This window comes from Epargyreus clarus, unplaced genomic scaffold, assembly GCF_041222505.1.
Source record: "Epargyreus clarus isolate Ecla_fem2 unplaced genomic scaffold, WU_Ecla_fem_2.2 ptg000017l, whole genome shotgun sequence".
NCBI classification, from domain to species: Eukaryota; Metazoa; Arthropoda; class Insecta; order Lepidoptera; family Hesperiidae; genus Epargyreus; species Epargyreus clarus.
In genome coordinates, this window is record NW_027332225.1 from 2,099,754 (window position 1) to 2,119,686 (window position 19,933).

The window sequence follows — 19,933 nt, forward strand, 5'->3', positions numbered from 1 at the left end:
TCAACCCTTAAGTTGGTAAAATAAGGGTTGACAGCTTATTATAAAATTTGCCAATTTGAAAGCCAGAACTATGAAAGTTAGCCATTGCTCTACTGGTTAGATATAGTGGAACTTTAATTCTACGGTTTATGGAAAATCAACCCTTATGTGGGTTAAATAAGGGTTGTAAGTTTGTATGAAAATCCCCCAGTTTTGATCTAATCTCTATGAAAATCTGTATTTAGCTTTTTGGTAGAAAATAATTAAACACCTATTTCATCGTTTTTGGAAAATCAACCCTTAAGTTGGTAAAATTAGGGTTGACAGCTTATTTTAGAATTTGCCAATTTGAAAGCCAGCACTACGAAAGTTAGTCATTGCCTTACTGATTAGATATAGTGGAACTTTAATTCTAGCGTTTTTGGAAAATCAACCCCTATGTGGGTTAAATAAGGGTTGTAAGTTTGTATGAAAGTCCCCCAGTTTTGATGTAAACTGTATGAAAATCGGTATTTGGGTTTTCGATAGAAAATAATTAAACACTTATTTCACCATTTTTGGAAAATCAACCCTTAAGTAGGTAAAATAAGGGTTGACAGCTTATTTAAAAAATTTCCGATTTGAAAGCCAGCACTATGAAAGTTAGCCATTGCCTCACTGGTAAGATATAGTGGAACTTTAATTCTATCGTTTTTGGAAAATCAACCCTTATTTGGGTTAAATACGGGTTGTAGGTTTGTATGAGAGTCCCCCAGTTTTGATGTAAACTGTATAAAAATCGGTATTTGGGTTTTCGATAGAAAATAATTAATCACCTATTTCATTGTTTTTGGAAAATCATCCCTTAAGGTCGTTAAATGGGGGTTGGAATTTTATTTCAAACTCCGTTAATTCGGAAGCAAGGTCTATAAAAATTTGCATTTGGCTTTCCTGTTGGAAATAATAGAACTTTTTAACACCATTTATGGAAAATCTACCCTTAAGAGGGTAAAATAGGGGTTGAAAGTTTGTTGGGAAGTCCGCAGATTTTGAAACAAAATCTATGAAAATTGGTATTCAGCTTTCTGATTGTAAATAATAGAATACCTATTTTACCGTTTTTGGAAAATCAACCCTTAAGTTCGATTAATAGGGAATAGAACTTTATTTTAAAATCCGTTCATTTGGAAACAAGGATTGTAAAAACAGCATTTAGCGTTCTGGTTCGAAATAATAGAGCTTATTTAACACCCTTTATGGAAAATCTACCCTCAAGAAGGTAAAATAGGGGTGGAAACTTCGTTTAGAAGTCCGCAGCTTTTTAAGCAAAGTCTATGAAAATTGTTATTTGGCTTTCTGATTGAAAATAATAGGACACCTATAAAACAGTTTTTGGAAAGTCAACCCTTAAGGTTATTTAATAGGGGATGGAATTTTATTTTAAAAACCGTTTATTTGGAAGCAAGGACTGTAAAAAATGTAATTGGTTGGGAATGATAGAACTTTTTTAACACCATTTATGGCAAATCTCCCTTATGAGGGTATAATAGGGGTAGAAACTTCGTTTAGAAGTCCGCAGATTTTGAAGCAAAGTCTATGAAAATTGGTATTTTGCTTTCTGGTTGTAAATAATATATCACTATTTTTCCATTTTCACACACCAAATCAACCCTTGAGGTCGTTAAATAGGGGTTGGAACTTTATATATTTTATAATCCGTGAATTTGAAAGCAACCACTATGAAAAACTATCATTGGACTTAATGAAGCATCTGAGTCACTGTTTTTTTTAGATCAACCCTTAAGACGGCTATAAAAGGGTGTATGCATCATGCCTTTCTGTTTACACATCTGTTTTAGCATTTTTAGCAACTCAACAATCAACCCCATTAGGGTGCTTAAGTTTCTTTAAAAACCGTTATTGAAGTTACTTCCTTTGGCATGTCTGGAAAAAGAACAGAGTGCAGAGAAGTTTAGTGTAGGGCGAAATTCCACGGGCCGTAGTAACATATATTTTTAACATGGCAATGTATTGCGCGTGCTGAAGTGCAGAACAGCGGTTTTTTAGGGTTCCGTACCGTTCATCCATTAGATAAAAACGGAACCCTATTACTAAGACTTCGCTGTTTGTCCATCTGTCCGTGTGTCACAGGACTCTATCTCTGGAACCGTAATAGATAGACATGTGAAATTTTTACAGAGGTTGCATAACGGTGGCTGCTATAACAGCAAATACTAAAAATAAAAATAAAAAGTTGAAAACAAAAAGGGGACCCCATACAACAAACTGCTATTCGTTATTTTTCCAACTAACTTTTAGACAGTTCAAATTTTCACAATATGTGTACTTTAATGGCTGCTGCAATATTAAATACTAGAAATTTAAAAAAATGAAAATTTTGGTTGTACTGAACCCTCCAGGTGCGGGTTTGACTTGCATTGGCCAATTATTAGTAACGCACAGACCCGCGGGCCACAAGAGAAAGTCGCGGGCCACACACTACCCGTGGGTGTCGGGTTGCCGACCGCTGGTGTTGAATACTAGCTTCCAGAAATTAGCTGATAATGTATTTATTGATACATATGTACATAGGATGTTTTTGAAATTCTACTAAGGAGGTAATGGAAGTGTTATATGTATGTATACGGGAATCTTGGTTCGAAGTTAGAAACGTGAAATTTCAGATAACGTCTATTCAGATAAATGCACGAGCACGTGGACGGGTGCAAATTTTATATATGATAATGCGTAAGTTTATTCAAATTGGCCTACATTTTGGTATACTGATTAGATACGTCGCAACTACTTTGGACACACTGGGTGCCAACATTTTGTCCTGCCGTGGGGTATGGTTGTGGTTATGCGTGGATTAGTGATGGTGATGTGATAGATACATAGATCTTGGATTAAAATTTTGAGCTAGAACAGGGCTACAGTATCCCCTGCCTGTCGTACGAGACTAAAGGGGGACTTCTGGAGTTGCGGGTGGTAAGAATGAGAGCTCTAATCGCCCAGTCAGAGATCCTGGAAAGAACCACTGTATGTAAGGCCCCATAGATGGACGGTTCCTATGGAATAGTGTAAATAATAAATATTGTATCCTACATGAAAGTTATATTTTAAATAAAGTTTCATTACAGTCCACTAATTAGAGTTTTAGTGTATGTTTCTGAAGAAACCTTGACCAATTCAGGTACACAGTGACGAAAAAAAAAGCTTTTATTAATTAAATATTAATGCTACTTTATCGTTAAAATTGTTAAAGGTACAAATTTACGATTACAGTTGTTTGTATGTCATATCATATTTTTTTACGCGGGCGAAGCCGCGGGTTCTGCTAGTAAAATATAAAAGTGTAAATAAAAACATTTCGTTTACCATTTTCATAACTTCTATCGTTGGAATCTATCCGATGATAACTCACTTTCATAGGTGATAGGTTCGATAAAAATGCTTTCACACAAAATGTCTACGCTCAGTTCCGTTATATTTATTCAGTCCATCTACTTGGGTGATATAATATCCATAAAAAATATCACACTTTTATGGACTTTTATTCTTAGTTGAGTAATAGTCTTACAGCACACGATATGCTAGTTGTTGGGTGAGCGAGATACATAATATGTCATTGAATTTTGATCTATTTAATTCTGAATTGAATGCCAAATAATAGTTATCATACTTATGACAGTGTTATTAATTTAAGCTGAAAGGTACTAATATAAATAATTATATTTACTGAATCTGAACTTATGTCCTTATTAGAAACTAATTATAACTTGCTCTAACCTCGAAAGAGAACATCATCATCAACCCATTACTGTCCCACAGCTGGGCACGGGTCTCCTCTCAGAATGAGAAGGATTAGGCCATAGTCCACCGCGCTGGCCAAGTGCGTATTGGTAGACTTCACATACCTTTGAGACTTTTTTTTATAAGTTTCTCAGTTATGTAGGTTTCCTCACGATGTTTTCCTTAACCGAAAGAGAACATAATCATTCATTATTCTTAAACTTGCTCAATGGTAATAGCCTATACTTTAAATCTCTCAGAAGCCGCTCGAGTAGCGAGAGGACAGTAATAGGTTGATAATAATCGCTTTACATTAGTTATGCGACAAGTGGCCAACGATGGCTGTGTTCCCAGCGATGCATTCGCAGAAATCGTAATTTATGTATGAGCATTGTCCAGAACGGGGGCCTGGATCTGAGCCAATTCCTCCGATAACACACACGTTTGAATCCAAAATGTATGGCAAATTAAGAGCTTAATATGTGCATGTAGTCTTAAGATACGTTGTATAAGAATTACTTACTTGTTATGTAACGACTATTCCTGATAACAAAAGAAAAAAGATTATGAAACGGTTAAGAAATTTAAACGGTTCTTCTGACCCGTAGACCTAGTAGTAACTTGGCCTCTTGATCGAGGGGTCCAAGGTTCAAATCTCAGGCAACTAAGATCCATCCATCAGCCTGAGGATCCTTCAGCTTGAGGTCCACTGCTGGACATAGGCCTCCCCTAATTGAAGCCACTCCAACCGGTCCCGTGCCCTTTGAATCCAGCGGTTTCCCGCCGTCTTCTTCAGGTCGTCGGTCCACCTGGTCGGGGGGCGGCCTGAACTCCTTTTGCCTACGCGTGGTTACCCCTCGAGGACCTTTCTTCCCCATGGGTTATCGGTCCTCCGAGCGATGTGGCGATGATTATGTGCGTATTAAAAATTAATGATTACTTGCTTTAAACGGTGAAAGAAAACATTGCGAGTTTACCTGCATACCTGAGAAATCTTAAGATTTTTTTTAAGAAATGTGAAGTTTACCAAGTCGCACTTGGCCAGCGCGGTATACTATGGCCTAGTCCTTCTCATTCTGAGAGGAGACCCGTGCCAAGCAGTGGGACCGTAATGGGTTGATGATGATAGTGATGATTATCGATAACGGTTCTATTGCTGTTATTTTAAACCAGTTGTAGCGATAGTGCGAGAAACTATCGTCAATCTACCCTGAACATTATTAGTATAGGCCACGATAGGCAGTTTTTTTCCTTGGGCGCTATACAAATAACACTAAAATTATATGTCACAATAACTATATTATCAGATTTAGTAGTGTTAGCAAAATTAGGTCAAGTTATATAGGTTTATTTTCTTGAAAGATTTCATCTAGCTTTTAGTACGTTTTGGCGCAGAATTGGTTTGCAAACATATAACAAACATTAGTAACACCAGTGATATAAAAACTATAGATACGTTACATGCCCACTAAATCACACAAAAAGCAAACGAATCGCGAGCTGACACTGACACTGACGGCACACATGCACGATTTTCATATTACTTTCGTATTACTACATAGACAAATATTCTATAAATAACAGAGCTATTATATATCTATCTAATCTAAAAACGAATATAGTGTTTGAATGTTACAAGTTTTGCAAGCTAGTAGCGTGTCTTTAGTCATTATATCATTGAGTAAGACTAATCTAATGGTTCCGTGGCCATTCCTCATTTCCATTTACCATCAAAACAGGAGTGCTACAATAATAAGGATATATTCATAATTATAGCTGTTTTTTCAAGTATGCTATTAATATTTAACACACCGGTAATTAGGTATTTTGTGAATAAATAATTTAAACATGTTTTATACAGCAGAAACTTTTATCTAACTTTTGTTGTTTAATATACAGTATAATAATACAAAAGTGAACAAACTTGTTATCAAACATAACAAATAAACAAGTTTTAGTTGAAATAGAGCTGAACGGAATAAAGTTGAATGTATTTTATTTGTTTAGCGTCTCGGGAAATTAACAGGCAATAGTTATCTAAAAGTTTCAAATCACTCTTTTAATTATTATGGATGAAAATATGAATTAGACTAAATTTTATTTACACTTCTTAAACAGTAACTTTAGTTGGCTTCGTTATAAAGTTAATAATAATAATAATAATATAAGATTGCAGTACACTTTTTACAATGCTTTGTGGTACCACCGCTATACGTATTTAAGGTTTTAAAAAGTAATTGTTTATTAAAAAGATCTCCGCCACTAATAGCAATATGATTTTGGCTCGCTAACTTACCGCCATATCCTTTTGGACCGGCAGCCGAACACAGACTGACTCACAGCAGGCCCTCACCGTATGACAGTAGTGACGTATGTGCTCAGAACTACCCGCATCTACCCACATTCACATACACTACAACATTACGTATGATTCCCTTCGTAAAGTATGACAAGGCTAGCAAAGGTTACGTAGGGGTTATGCTTCTGTGACAAATTATGCAAACGATCGTGATGCTCCTTCGTCATGTACCTCATTTGTATTCCCGCGGCCGCCATCGATCTCGTCGCGGTGGGGACACTTTTATCTCCAGCTTCCCTGTAACCTGATCTTAGTACTTCTATCAAATTACAGTACTTTCGCTAACTATGGATTTAAGTATTTTGTTCAATTTTTCAGTACTTTCGGATGCTTTAGATTTAATTTTACAGTACGTAGAATATACTTCTCTTCTTCTACTCTGCTAATTTGCTGGCTTTGTATTTTGAGATATATTGAAGTTTTAAGCTGTAAAGTAGATAACATACACTTTATCTAATAGTAAGTGACAACTACTGTCTGTGGACATGATAATAAAATCTAAATGGACTGTAATACTACTTAAGATCGGCTATTTATGATACGATTTTACTTTAAGGGTTAAGTTAAATTGCTTCTTATTGTAACATCACCATCATCTATGGGAGCTGAAGCCTGTTTGAAGAAAATTTTAGAAGAATTTTTTTATCATCGTTATCGAATTTATATCATTGTTTTTGATGATCGGTGAAATTTTATCTGACTATAAATCTCAAACATGTTATGTATATACTAATATCAATTTTATGTTTAGATATTTCTGCGATAAATTATGCAAATGATCTTTATGCGCTCATTTGTACGCGAAAACGCCATCGACCTTGCGTCGCTTTGAGCACACCCCTGACATTGAGTATATGCAAAATACAAACCTAGACGCACGGCTGTGTGAGCACCAAGTTCAGGTACTTACTTTAGTAGGCTAGTGTAGATTCTAACTGTTTTTTTTATAATATAGGAGTAGCAGACGAGCAAGCAGTCCACCTGATGGTAAGTGGCTACTGCCGCCCATGGACATCTGTAATCAACCAGATAGGATTAGATATTTCTACCTGAGATCGGCCACAGACGCGCGGCTACCCCTGAGGACTAAGCTGGAACGCCTCGGAAATGTCTGTCTCCCTTACCACACCCTGCAAACCGGAACCCAGCAGCGCCTAACACTGCCGTTATTAGATAGAAATAGGTGTATCGGTGGTGCCGCCGGAGTCAAACCACAAAGGGTTCTACCACCTTCAAAAGAACCTACAAAGATAAGCGACGTTGACGCGCTTGATATTTGGATGGGTGACCTCTGGTGACAATTTCACGCGCTACCGTGTTTCAGAGGGAACGCAATGTCGCGAGTCGCTTTTCTTAAACCATTTCACAAGATATTTCTTTATGGAGAAGCGGCGCATGGAACTTCATAACATACAGTAAGATATTTAATATAACACATATTTTCCATGATGTGCGTTATGATCTTATTCTATTCTAATTATAATCTACACTAATTAAGTACGTGGAGCTGAATTAACTACAGACTATGTATTTTTAACACTCAAAGGGAACCGTTTACCGTGAAACAAAAAAGTGTTGCAACTAAATACTGTAGAGACATAAATTACAGATTTTGAATAAGGGACTAAAAGATAGTTTAAGAAAATGATAGGATTAGGCGCCGTCTGAATAAGCTTTTGAGAAATGGCTAGCTTATGCGTTCACTACTTTCTTTGGACTAAGTAGGTATTTAAACCTTAAATATGCTTTATGCGAAGTACTTTTAATTATTTCAAGTAACGCTGTATTGCACTCTTTCTTCCGTTTTTAGTTGGGTATGCACTGTTGTTTTGACGAACGAAAGAGGTAGACTCCTAATAGAGCAAAAGATCTGATATAGTAGAGTCCCTTTTAGTTCGATTCCCAAAGCACCACCGGTACACATATATCCGTTTTATAATAGCAATGTTGTGTTCTACTGCATTTTGGTTTGAAGGATGTGGTAACGGATACATGCTTTTCATTATTCGTCCTTAGTCATCAGAGGTAGTGTCGCAACTGCGGTTGACCTCAGGTAAGACGCATGCTTGTCCCCTACTCGTGTACTATAAAAATATGGACAGTAACCACCTTTATATAGAATAGGTTTTACTTGAAGCTTACAGATGTTTTGCCACTTATGAGATCTAAGATAGTCGTCACATAGTCCCGTTTTACACCGAAAAGTTTTTTTTTTTATAATATAGGAGTAGCAGACGACCATGCACTCCACTTGGTAAATGGCTACTGCCTCCCATGGACATCTGTAATCAACCCCAGATAGGATTAGATATTCTTACCTGACGTCGGACACAGATGCACCGCTACCCCTGAGGACTAAGCTGGAACGCCTCAGAAAAGTCTGTCTCCCTTACCACATCCTTCAAAACGGATCACAGCAGCGCCTAACATTGCTGTTATTTATAATAGGTGTGGCGGTGGTGCCGCCGGAGTCGAACCACAAAGGGTGGGTGCGTGTTCATGCGTGATATAGTTGTAGCGGTGGTCGTCTTTCCTTCCTTGTTGCAGAAAACAAGTATATTATTTGAGACAAGCATTTTGTCCGATAGGTTATGCAAATGTTCCATGCCCTCATTTGTATGCACGCAGGCGACATCGATCTCGCGTCGCGGTCGTTGGAGACGCTTTTATCTCAAGCACTACCGTTCCGGAGTTAGTTAATGCACGTTTACGTACTTGTAGTGCCTGGCAAGCATGCGGTTTTTTGAGATTTGAGTAGTACCATCTTGTCCATTGAAGTCCACCTCTTATCGTGGAAAAACCCTACAAAGCTTCCTCGCAGCTGCGGGGGCAGCTTAGAAGACATACTGGACTACTACCTGCTAAAGCCCCACGGTGATCCTCTGGACACTTTTTATCAGGACCACGGGTACGCTAATAGCACTCGTTCGCGATGCCGACGGACCTTGAAGTCCACCGGGTTGTACCTGAGTGACTAGCTCTGTATAGAACAAGATCTACCTGAACTCGATTATAATGCTACTCCCTAATGGTCGTCTTATATGCAAGAATGATTGCGTCTACACTCTACCACCGAAACGCAAAACTACTTCAGTGAAAAAGTGCGAAAACTTTGTAGAATCTTAATCGTATCGTAGATAACTTTGGTCCCGCGACCTTACTGGAATCAAGTTACCCAATCCACTATTAATTATTATTGTGGTCTACGCTGGGGGCGCAACTTAATCAAGAAATAGGGTCAAGATGTAATAAGTAAACTTAATATTTAAATACTCGTTATTAAGAAGCGCCGTGGCTTGAACAACACGAACTTTTCTCATTTCGCGCCCGACGAGATACGTATAAAACAATAGGGCGATAGGATGGAATATTTTATGTTACCCTTCGTGGTTTCACTCCATGGCTGCCATGGCCACGCTTTTATAATATAGGAGTAGCTAAGTGGTGCCTCCAAAGTAATACAACAAAGGATTCTCCCTTCAAATTATATATATCAACGAGCTTTTGCCCGCGGCTTCGCTCGCGGTACGAAGTAATATTTTCATCCCCTATTTATCCCCTTGGGGGTAGAATTGATCAAAATCCTTTCTTAGCGGATGCCTACGTCATAACATCTAGCTGCATGCCAAATTTCAGCCCGATCCGTCCAGTAGTTTGGGTTGTGCGTTGATAGAGCACTGTGTCAGTCAGTCACCTTTGAGTTATATTTATTTAGATTATTCTACTGCAGAAATCGCAGCAAAAAATCGTAAATATCGTATCTCGTTTTATTATTTATCCTAACTTTTTTTCGTTTTGTTAATTTTTTTATCTCCTTATTTTTTTATATCATTATCTTTATTACAGTATTTTTCGTAATTTATAATATTTAGTTATCAATTATTTACGTCTCGTTTTATTATTTTTATTTCGTCAATTTTGTTTTTTTCCGTAACGTTATTTTTACCGTTAATAACTTTTTTTTCTTTTTGATTCTTCTAAGATTCTTTGTGTTACATAACTCCTATTCGCATGTCGTGTCGCTGTCTAGCACACCCTCACGCACCCTTACTGCATTACTGCTTTCATCTTGTGCGTTCTTGCGCGCTTGATTACTTAGGATTAACGAAGCTACGAAGACGAGCCCACTAACCTTGCAGTTTACAGGATTCTAGTGCACTAGACGGTTCTTGAGTATGTCGTGTACATGTGTTTTGTTTCTATGTTCTGTAGTAGTTTCTAAACAACATACTTGGTTTCAAAAGTTTAGGAAGTAGTCGTTTTTCTTGCAGTTTTCTCCTAGTGCATTGTTGGCACTATAATTAATGATGCTGGGAAATAAAATTATGAATGTCTTGATACGTGACATTTCATTCAGGAACAATGATAACCTATGATATTCCTGAATACGCATGGGTCCGCTAAGCAATTGTTATCTTTGTTATTTAAATTTTGAAATTCATGCATTAGTATTATTATTATAACTGAACATAAATTCATTTTAATGCAATGTAATTTCTTTTTGACTCACAAAAAGTGGTTTATGTGGCTCTACGTTGAAAATAAATTTCAATTTGAATTTATAGTATAAACAGGAATGAAACGCTTATAGTCAAGCTTTGGGCAAGATTTGGGCTACGGGTGGTCATAATATAGAATTAGCAAAAATTTGTTATTATTAGGTACAAAAAGGTAGACACTTACGGAGTCGAAATACTACTTAAATCATCTTAAACTCTTAAATTTAAACTTACGAAATAAATCATTACCTTTAAAAGGTAGAATGAGATTGATTCTAAAATCGTTTACAAGCGTGACTTCAGAGAAGAAGCTATAATAAAAAAAAGTAAAGTCAAATACATACTAACTTTATTTATTTCAAAGTATATCTTTTAATCTCCCTTAAACACTCCCTTAAACACTAAAAATGCAACTACTTCTTTGCTTTTTATTAAATCAAGCAACCGCTATAAATAAAAGCAAATACACTAGCTACACATTCTAATCCTTTGTTCCATTACATCTGTTGTAGCTACAATACATTAATTCCTAAGCTCGTTAAGACCTACGTGAACGTACGGCTACAAAGCGAGTAGGAGTAAGGCTGGTCAAGTGTGAAAGGGGCTCCCTTAATAAAGATTCTACAAAGATTAATTTTTACATTTTTTGAATGAAGAACATTATTTTGAGTTATGTTAAAAATACAATTGAATGATTTTTTGTCTGATGCAAAGAACAGTACCCTTACCAAGAGTTTTTACGTTTTGACAAATATGACTGTTTGTTTACGTTTATTTAACAGATACAGATAATAAAATAACACCTACACCCAAAACATGTAGCTTTAAGATTCTGCTTGTTTCACGATCGAAGCTGGAACTTCTTATATAGCAGATTATTGACCATGTTGTTGGTTTTTTTTGCTATTGGATCTTTTTATAAAAATCTGTTTCTTAAATTAACAAAACAGATATAATAGATAGAACGAAATAGATATAAAATATCCACAAATTTACACTGGTAAATAAAAAATAGAAATTAGTGCCACTATTTTCAAACCAAGTCTCGCGTGTTTTCAACTGAAAGTTTTTCACGGAACGCTAAAAGTAAAAAGTTTAAAAAGCTGTAACATTAAGCGCAGTCCAATACGATACAATTAGGGGACTGAAACAGGGCGACTGGTAATTTAATTAGCACTTGTTTCCAATGACGAATACGTTACGATATTTTACTAGTAGTTTCATGATTTTTGCTATTTATTAATTATGTATTTAATTATTCTTACAATTTCCATTAACGGGAAAGTGATATCATTTGGTTTACATATTTTTTGTTATTCAGGGGGAACTTTCAAAAGGTACCGGTATCGTGGGAGCTACGCAGGTTTATGTGGAATTCTTACCACACTAAAACCCCCACGGTTGCCGACCGTTTTATGGTAGATTTTAATATTAAAGTCTAAAATATAAATGAATTTAAAAAATCTGTCTAGGCTTTCTAGACAATAAATAAATTTACAATTCAAATTCTTTTCAAAATATATTAGTGATCCAATTTTATTTGAACTTTATATTTTTATATCTTAAACTTCATTACCTACAATTCTAAAGTTGTCCGATGGAAACAATCCCAAAACATTGTCTTACAAGCTAAATGGGATATGTGCACGTGAGGCAGCTAGTTAAGTCAGCAAACTTCTTAACTCCTAGTTTACGTTTTATGAAAACTGCTTCGTTGTGTAAAATTTCATTTAAAATAATGCCATAGAACTTTATTCTGTCATTTTTTTATTGGAGTGGCACAGGAAAATATTGTCCACCGGATGATAAGTGGTTACTGTCGCCCATAGATATCGTTAATCAACCCCAGATAATTTTGAGTTTTATCTGAATTCGGCCATGGATGCGTCGCTAATTTTGACTGCTAAGATGGAATCCTTAGTGAAGTTACCTCACCAATGGCTAACCATGGGAAGTTCTATCAAAATTGGCAATCTAATAGGCAAATCTAAAATTATAATAAAAAAAACTTCCAAATAGTTTATTTAAAATGTAATACTATCAGATGAGACTATTATATGGTGTAATAAAACACAATATAGTACAATATAAACAGATGTTCCAGCAGTCGTAATGTAGTAATCAAATGTAATGGACACGACAATTGTACCTACGCTTGTATTACAATACAATTCCAAATAATGTAATACAATACAATACAATGTAACACAATACAATCCGTACGGCAGACGTAACGACCCAATCAAATCACGTACCTCCAACATAGTATCGATCAATCATTCTGAAGGACCAGAGGATCCTATCAGATATTCTGTAAGTATTATGTAATATATAAATCAGATAGTCCTAGCAGTCAACCGAGAAAAAATAGTGATAATAAAAGCTGTTCAGGGCCGTTACGAGATCTCATGAATAATTGAGCTGCGCGGACCCACGATAACTCATGAATCGATCTTACTGGGATGTACTGGGATTGATGGGAATAGGTAGTTTGATATTAAATAAGGTAAGTCTGAAGGTTAGACTTTATGCACTAGTGCCATACAAAAAATGTGAGCCGTCACGGGACGCCTGGCAGATGTGAAACATCGACATTATTTTGTAAAAGTAATATGCAGAAAAGAACATATTGTGATAGGAACTAAATATGTCATAATGATAAAATGTCGCCACGGCATGCGTCGTCACGCCAGAAATCGGTTTTACGTGCGGCTATAGATGTTTCACATCAAAAGTGAGCAGCAGCGCTTAACACTACTAACAATAGCAATATGTTTGTTTTATATCAACAGTGTGCTGCTGTGTTCTAGTTTGAAGAGTGTGGTAAGCGAGACATACTTGTCTTTTACATGATGAGATTATAGCTTTGTCTTCAGGTTGCAATGCATATATGGTCGAGCTCAGGTAGGACTCTACTCTAAACTGAGGTTGATTATTGAAATCCATGGGCGGCAGTACCCACTTTTTTATAATGTAGGAATAGCAGACGAGCATACAGCCCACCGGATGGTAAGTAGCTACTGCCACCTATGGACATCTATAATCAACCCCAGATAGTATTAGATATTCCTACCTGAGGTCAGCCACAGATGCGCCGCTACCCTTGAGGACTAAGCTGGAACGCCTCGGAAGAGTCTGTCTCCCTTACCACACCCTTCAAACCGGAACACAGCAGCGCTTAACACAGCTGTTATTAGGTAGAAATAGGTGAGGCGGTGGTGCCGCCGGAGTCGAACCACAAAGGGTTCTACCACCTTCAAATCACATCTACACGGAAGTCCATGGACGGCAGTACCCACTTACCATCAGGTGGATGAAATGCTCATTTGGTACTTCCGTATTTTAAAAAGGTATCATCCAATAGCAGTTGATAAATCTTACAAAAGGGCATATAAGCGATTGAAAAAAAACACGGATTAGGAGCTAATTCGTAGTCACTTCTGTACGCGTTATTATTTGCAGTGATAGTATACGCTCAACAACATTACCCTCTGCAATTGGGTAAAAATGGGTAGCAATCAAATTGTATCGGTTATACTGAAGAGAATAAAATGAAAGAAAAAGTAATTGTATAAAGTAAACGTAAATCAATAACTTATTAGAACAAGAAAGAAGTCCAATATCCATTCTCTCTCGGATAAATATCTAGTTTTGCCTAAAAGTCCCATTAAAATTCATTCAGCTATCTAAAATTAGCCATTTGCTGTAAGCTAGACGAAATGTAAACATATTTGCGATATTTGCCTTTAAATTATAGAGCAAATTTTGTAAAAGCAGCATTTTCAAATCACAGATAGACAGCCAATTTTATTTTTACATATATTCTCAGAAGTTGCAGAAACCAATTAAACTAAAACTGGCTTCATAATCAATTCATATCTTTGGACTTTATCCTTGCAAGAACAATTTATGAGGAATACTTTCTTTGGAAACCAATGACATGAATATTTGATGAAACTAGTAAAATTAGTGGTGCTTGTTCACTAGAGACGATTTTCTTCTAGATTGAAATAGTAAAGTATGAAGTTGATGGTAAGTGGTATAGTCCGCGCAAAACTGCTAGTCCGCTCTGAATATAGAAATAAATCACGTCGCCATAGCAAATTGTATGACTATACCTGCTCGCAACTACTTCAGAGCGGACTAGCAGTTTGGCGCTGTACCACTCACATCTAGAACCAACGTTATATACTACAGACGTTGTATACGAAGCCGATCATATTTACATTGCAATTTCTGAGGACTAAGAGGTCCATCAAGTCAGACGGCATTCCCTTTTACTAAAACGCAAGAACTGCTTCAACCTAGAAATAGGTATGGCGGTGTAACCTAGCTTACCCATTCGAACTACACTCGTTTTTCGCCTTTAAAATATAAAGTGTTACTTCAACTCAGCTCCAAGTGCATTGCTAGCCCTACAGAACGTATGAACGCCTCGGGTAAGTATGTCCCTTACTACACCATTCAAAGCAGAACACAGCAGCGCTTAACACTGTTCTAATAATATACATTTTTAGAAGTAAAAAAATCTATATCTGTATTTGAAGGTCGTAGAACCCTTTATGATTCGACTCCGGTGGCACTACCGCCACACCTATTTCAATCTTATAACAACAGTGTTAAGTGCTGCTGTGTTCTGGTTTGAAGGATGTGGTAAGGGAGATTACTTACTTCGATGCGTTCCAGCTTATTCCGCAGGGATAGCAGCGCATCTGTGGACGACTTCAAGTAGGAAAGTAATTGTATCTGGGGTTGATTACAGATGTCCATAGGCGGCAGTAACCAGTCACCATCAGGTGGACTGCATGCTCGTCTGCTACTCCTATATTATAAAAAAATAAACCAGAACACAGCAGCGCTTAACCATACCATACTTTTTTATATGAGTGTGTACTATCTTCTACTATACGTTCCCTTCGCTCATTACACGCCCATATTTCACAAGAAATTACTTCCTCGGCCGTGCAAACTCTGACCTACTTCGGACTTGGAAAAATTTATCAAATCATCGCGACTGCATTTCCATAGCACCCGAAAGCTCATTCGTATGCGGATTACGAGTTTCCTCATGCCCACAGGATTGCTTATTGCGAATATCAACTTATGTTATTTTGTTTGACTGTAGTCGATTTTTTGTTAGGTTGTAGTCGCTTGTTGGTGAGGAACTGAGTATAGTCAGCGTAAAACTGCTAGTCCGCTCTGAATATAGAAATGAATCGCGTCGCCATAGCAAATTGTATTGTAATGACTTGTTGTAAATAAATTAGTATGATATGCTAGTACGCTCTGAAGTTGTTGCGAGCAGGAGTAGTCATACAATTTGCTATGGCGACGCGATTCATTTCTATATTCAGAGCGGACTAGCAGTTTTACGCGGACTATACATTGTAACCATGATATCCGTATAATATCGTATTACATTACAGTGCATTGAAACCATAATATCCATTTTTTGTACATGAATATTTAACACTAAACGACTCGTGCGAAAGTTAGGAAATATTGTTAATAGTTTCAGCCAACCTTTTACAAGTTATGGCCGAAATAACAATATAAAGTTATAACGATGGAGTTATTATAATGATACTTGTGTGTCTCACCGCTGACAAATGGGCGATAAGTGATGTATATATTGCGCCCGCGTTTCCGAACTATGACAAATTCAAACGTGTGGATAGAATGGTATGTGTAGGTTTGCAAGCGTTTGTAGTATAGTTTTTTATTAAGCCAAATGTTTGTAAAGTTTTGGAGTTTGCGAAAAACGCAATGTTTGCGGGTGCGGCAATAAATCTTTTTCAATGATGACATATAAATAAAATGGAACTAAGTATGTGTCTCTACTGGTTGGTCTATCTTATTTGCGAACCATAGAGTTTTTTTCAAATTAAAATATACTAGAACGCGTTTTTTCTACGAGAACACTATACTTATTTCTAATACTTGTTCTTGATAATTGTCCAAAATTTTAAATTACTCGGACTGTTCAAAGTGGATAAAAATCGAGTTCAAAGTTTCCGTTACATACATACAGGTCAAGCTTATAAAAGCGTGGTCATAAACGTTATTGTTTTTCTTTAGTACTTTAATTCTTTGTTTTTTCTTCTATTTCAAGAAAATATCGTTTCTCGCTCCAAGTGAAACACATACCCAACCGGCCCATAAAGTTATAATAGTTAGAGTATAATAATGGCTCTTTCAGACGAAACTCATAAACGTTGTCTGAACGCTTCGTGTGCCCGTTTAGTTGGAATTATTCATGAAACCGAAGGACAGCGTCTTGATGCGAATGTAATAAGCTTGTTCTTAATCTTTGGCTACAGATTTGTATGGTCAAGCGTGAAACGGATTTAAGGTGTTGGTTCTATGGATTTATATTTTGTAGTGAATTATTATTTAAATATGTATTTTTAAGCTTTTTCAAAGAAAATAATATAAGATAATAAATATGTTTTCACTGAAAAATAATTTTTGAAAGATTAATAAAATCGTAAGTTATGTAGCCAAGTGAAGTAATGTTTTGAAGGTTCTACCACCCTTTGTGGTTCAACTCCGGCGGCACCACCGCCACACTTATTTCTGCCTCATGTCCCTAGTGCTAGGCGCTGCTGTATTCTATTTTGAAGGGTGTGGTAAGGGAGAAATACTTATCCGAGATGTTCCAACTCAGTTTACAGGGGTAGAGGCGCACCTGTGGTAGACCTCAAGATGTAATATCCTACCTGGGGTTGATTACAGATGTCCATGGGGGGTACTAGCCACTTGATAACAGGTGGACTACTTTAATATAAAAAAATGTCAGCAATGGCCATTGCCCATTACGTACACTACATGTTAATTACATAGATTAGTAAAGATTACTCACTCCTAACAAGAAAATGTACCCAGTTTTGAGAATTTAAATAGTTGCGTAAAAAGTTTTGCCATGTCTCTGTGTTAAAATGTCCCTAAAATATTTGAAATAATTGTTTATTTATTATGTAAATTACGCAGTATTAGTTATTTATTCGTAAATTTTCTCTAAAAATGTTTTTATTTGTCAAGAATTCAAAAAAATAACTTACTAATAAGCCGTTTGTGGCTTCATTCAATTTCAAGGCGGCGAAGTATCTTTACTAATTTATGGTTAACTAGTTTTTGCCCGCGGCTTCGCCCGCGTTTAAAAGAAAATAATGTAACATAAAACTGAAAATTCCTTATTACCTTCTTTTTACTTTACTTTTACCTTCAACTTTGCTAAAGATCATCACTTGATCAAATGCATAGTTTACGATTCAATCCTTACTAATATCGATTAAAATAATCGATGTTTTGGGCCCAAAAGTTCGATTCTCCGATCTTAGATCGCCATCCCTAGTTCCTGTGGGATTTCCGGGATAAAAACTATCCTATGTCCTTTCTCGGGTCTCAGACTATCTTTGTACAAAATTTTATTAAAATCGGTTCAGTAGTTTGAGCGTGAAGAAGAGACATCCAGACAGACAGACAGACAGACAGAGTTACTTTCGGATTTATAATATTAGTAAGGATTACTGCAATTTCAAAAAAAACGTCTATCCTAAGACCAGGCGATCCTCTGAAGCTTGTACCAAAAGTTGCTAAGCCCATTGCCACGGTACATGGTAATCACCACTAAGTACGGAGTTTCCTCAAACAACCGAGCTTAAACTTTATTCAGAGCTTTGTTCACCCGATACGGTAAAAAGCTTTTAGTAATCTGATTTCCTTGTTTGGGAAATTTATTAATGGTTGGGTTTTTTATCTCTATCCTCGTATTTGACTTAGAATTTTGGAAATTTCTGATAATAAATATACTTTATGGAAGGATTTTATGGTGTTAGAACCCTTTGTGGTTTGACTTCAGAGGCACCACCGCCACACCTATTTCTGCTTCATATTAGCAGTGTTAAGCGCTGCTGTGTAATGAAGATATACTTATCCGAGCCGTTCCAACTTAGTCCAATACAATTTGCAACGACTTATTTTGTAGTAGCTTTGCCCCGCGGTTTCACCAGCGTTAAAGAAACAGGGGCACATCTAGTTCTAAAACATATGCAGCCTAAGTTATGCCTTATGACATCACCTTCGTGCCAATACACGTCCCGTCAAAATCGGTCCAACCAATTCCGAGATTAGCCAGAACAAACAGACAGACAGACAGACAAAAATTGTAAAAAATGATACTTTGGTGTATGTACTGTATATATATATTCATATTCATATTCATGTAGTAAAAAGCGGTTATTTCAATATTAAAAACAGACACTGCAATTTTATTTATATGTATAGATAACATAGCTGCGCCAACGATCCATCGAAATATTGTACAGAAATCATGATTTTGTCTGTCACGAGCCGTGTCTGACACGTTTAATGTCTGAACACATAAAAACGAAACCTTAATTGGAATGCATCTTTTAAAGTAGGGGTGATAAATACTACTAAAAACTATATATTTCATAGTAAATTATTTTTGTATATTTTTCTTGTTACTGAACCCTATATTACCAGTTCAATGTACTACAGTTACAGTGCATTGCCGCTGTATTCCCATTTGGGGCTAAAAATTTCATCCCCTACATTGTTTTTACAAGGCAATTTATCTAAAACTAAGCTCTTAAAATAATTTTGTGAAGATCTCATCTGAAATCAGTTTATAATAGGATTTTAAATATAATAATAACGGCTTTGTTCAGTTTATTTTGAAGAAAATTGCTTTCATTGTAAATAGATTTGTTTTATATTGTTTTTTGAGAAATACTAGTCTGGCTGTAACTTATAGGTGTTAAACGGGTGTGGTTTAAAGGTGGTACTAATAATTATGTACTCGAAAAAAAAGATATTGACGCTCTCTTTATAATTAAGATGTTTCAAACGAGCATGTAATCCATCTGGTGGTAAATGTATACTGCCGCCCATGAAAACGTATAATAATCAATCCTAGATAAGATTAGATTCCTACCTTAGTACGGTCACAGGCCACAGATACGTTACTAGAGACTAAATTCGAAGGCTTCAGTAAAGTATGCCTTCCTTACCACATTCTTGAAACCAGAATACAGCAGCGCTTAACACTGCTATTATTAGGCAGAAATAGGTTAACGGTGGTGTAGTCCGCGCCAAACTGCTAGTCCGCTCTAAAGTTGTTGCGAGCAGGTGTAATCATACAATTTGCTATGGCGACGTGATTTATTTCTATATTCAGAGCAGTTTTACGCGAACTATACCTCCGCAGCCAATCTCAAAAGGTTCTACCATCTTCAGGACTAAGACTGGGTAATCTAACAATAATATAATAGTCACTAGATTCTTTTAAAAGATTCTTTTA

General features: G+C 36.4%; 1 protein-coding gene across 1 annotated transcript in view; it reads right to left on the minus strand.

Moving 5' to 3' along the window:
• Nucleotides 1-6,667: 6,667 nt before the first annotated feature.
• LOC140749211 (uncharacterized) overlaps nucleotides 6,668-19,933 on the minus strand; it is a 433,472-nt gene continuing 420,206 nt past the window's right edge. Inside the window, exons 4-5 of the mRNA XM_073082259.1 lie at nucleotides 8,587-8,717; nucleotides 6,668-6,721 (exon numbers count right to left, since the gene is read on the minus strand). Of these exons, the coding sequence (XP_072938360.1) occupies nucleotides 6,668-6,721; nucleotides 8,587-8,717 (185 nt within the window). The remainder of the gene's footprint in view (nucleotides 6,722-8,586; nucleotides 8,718-19,933) is intronic.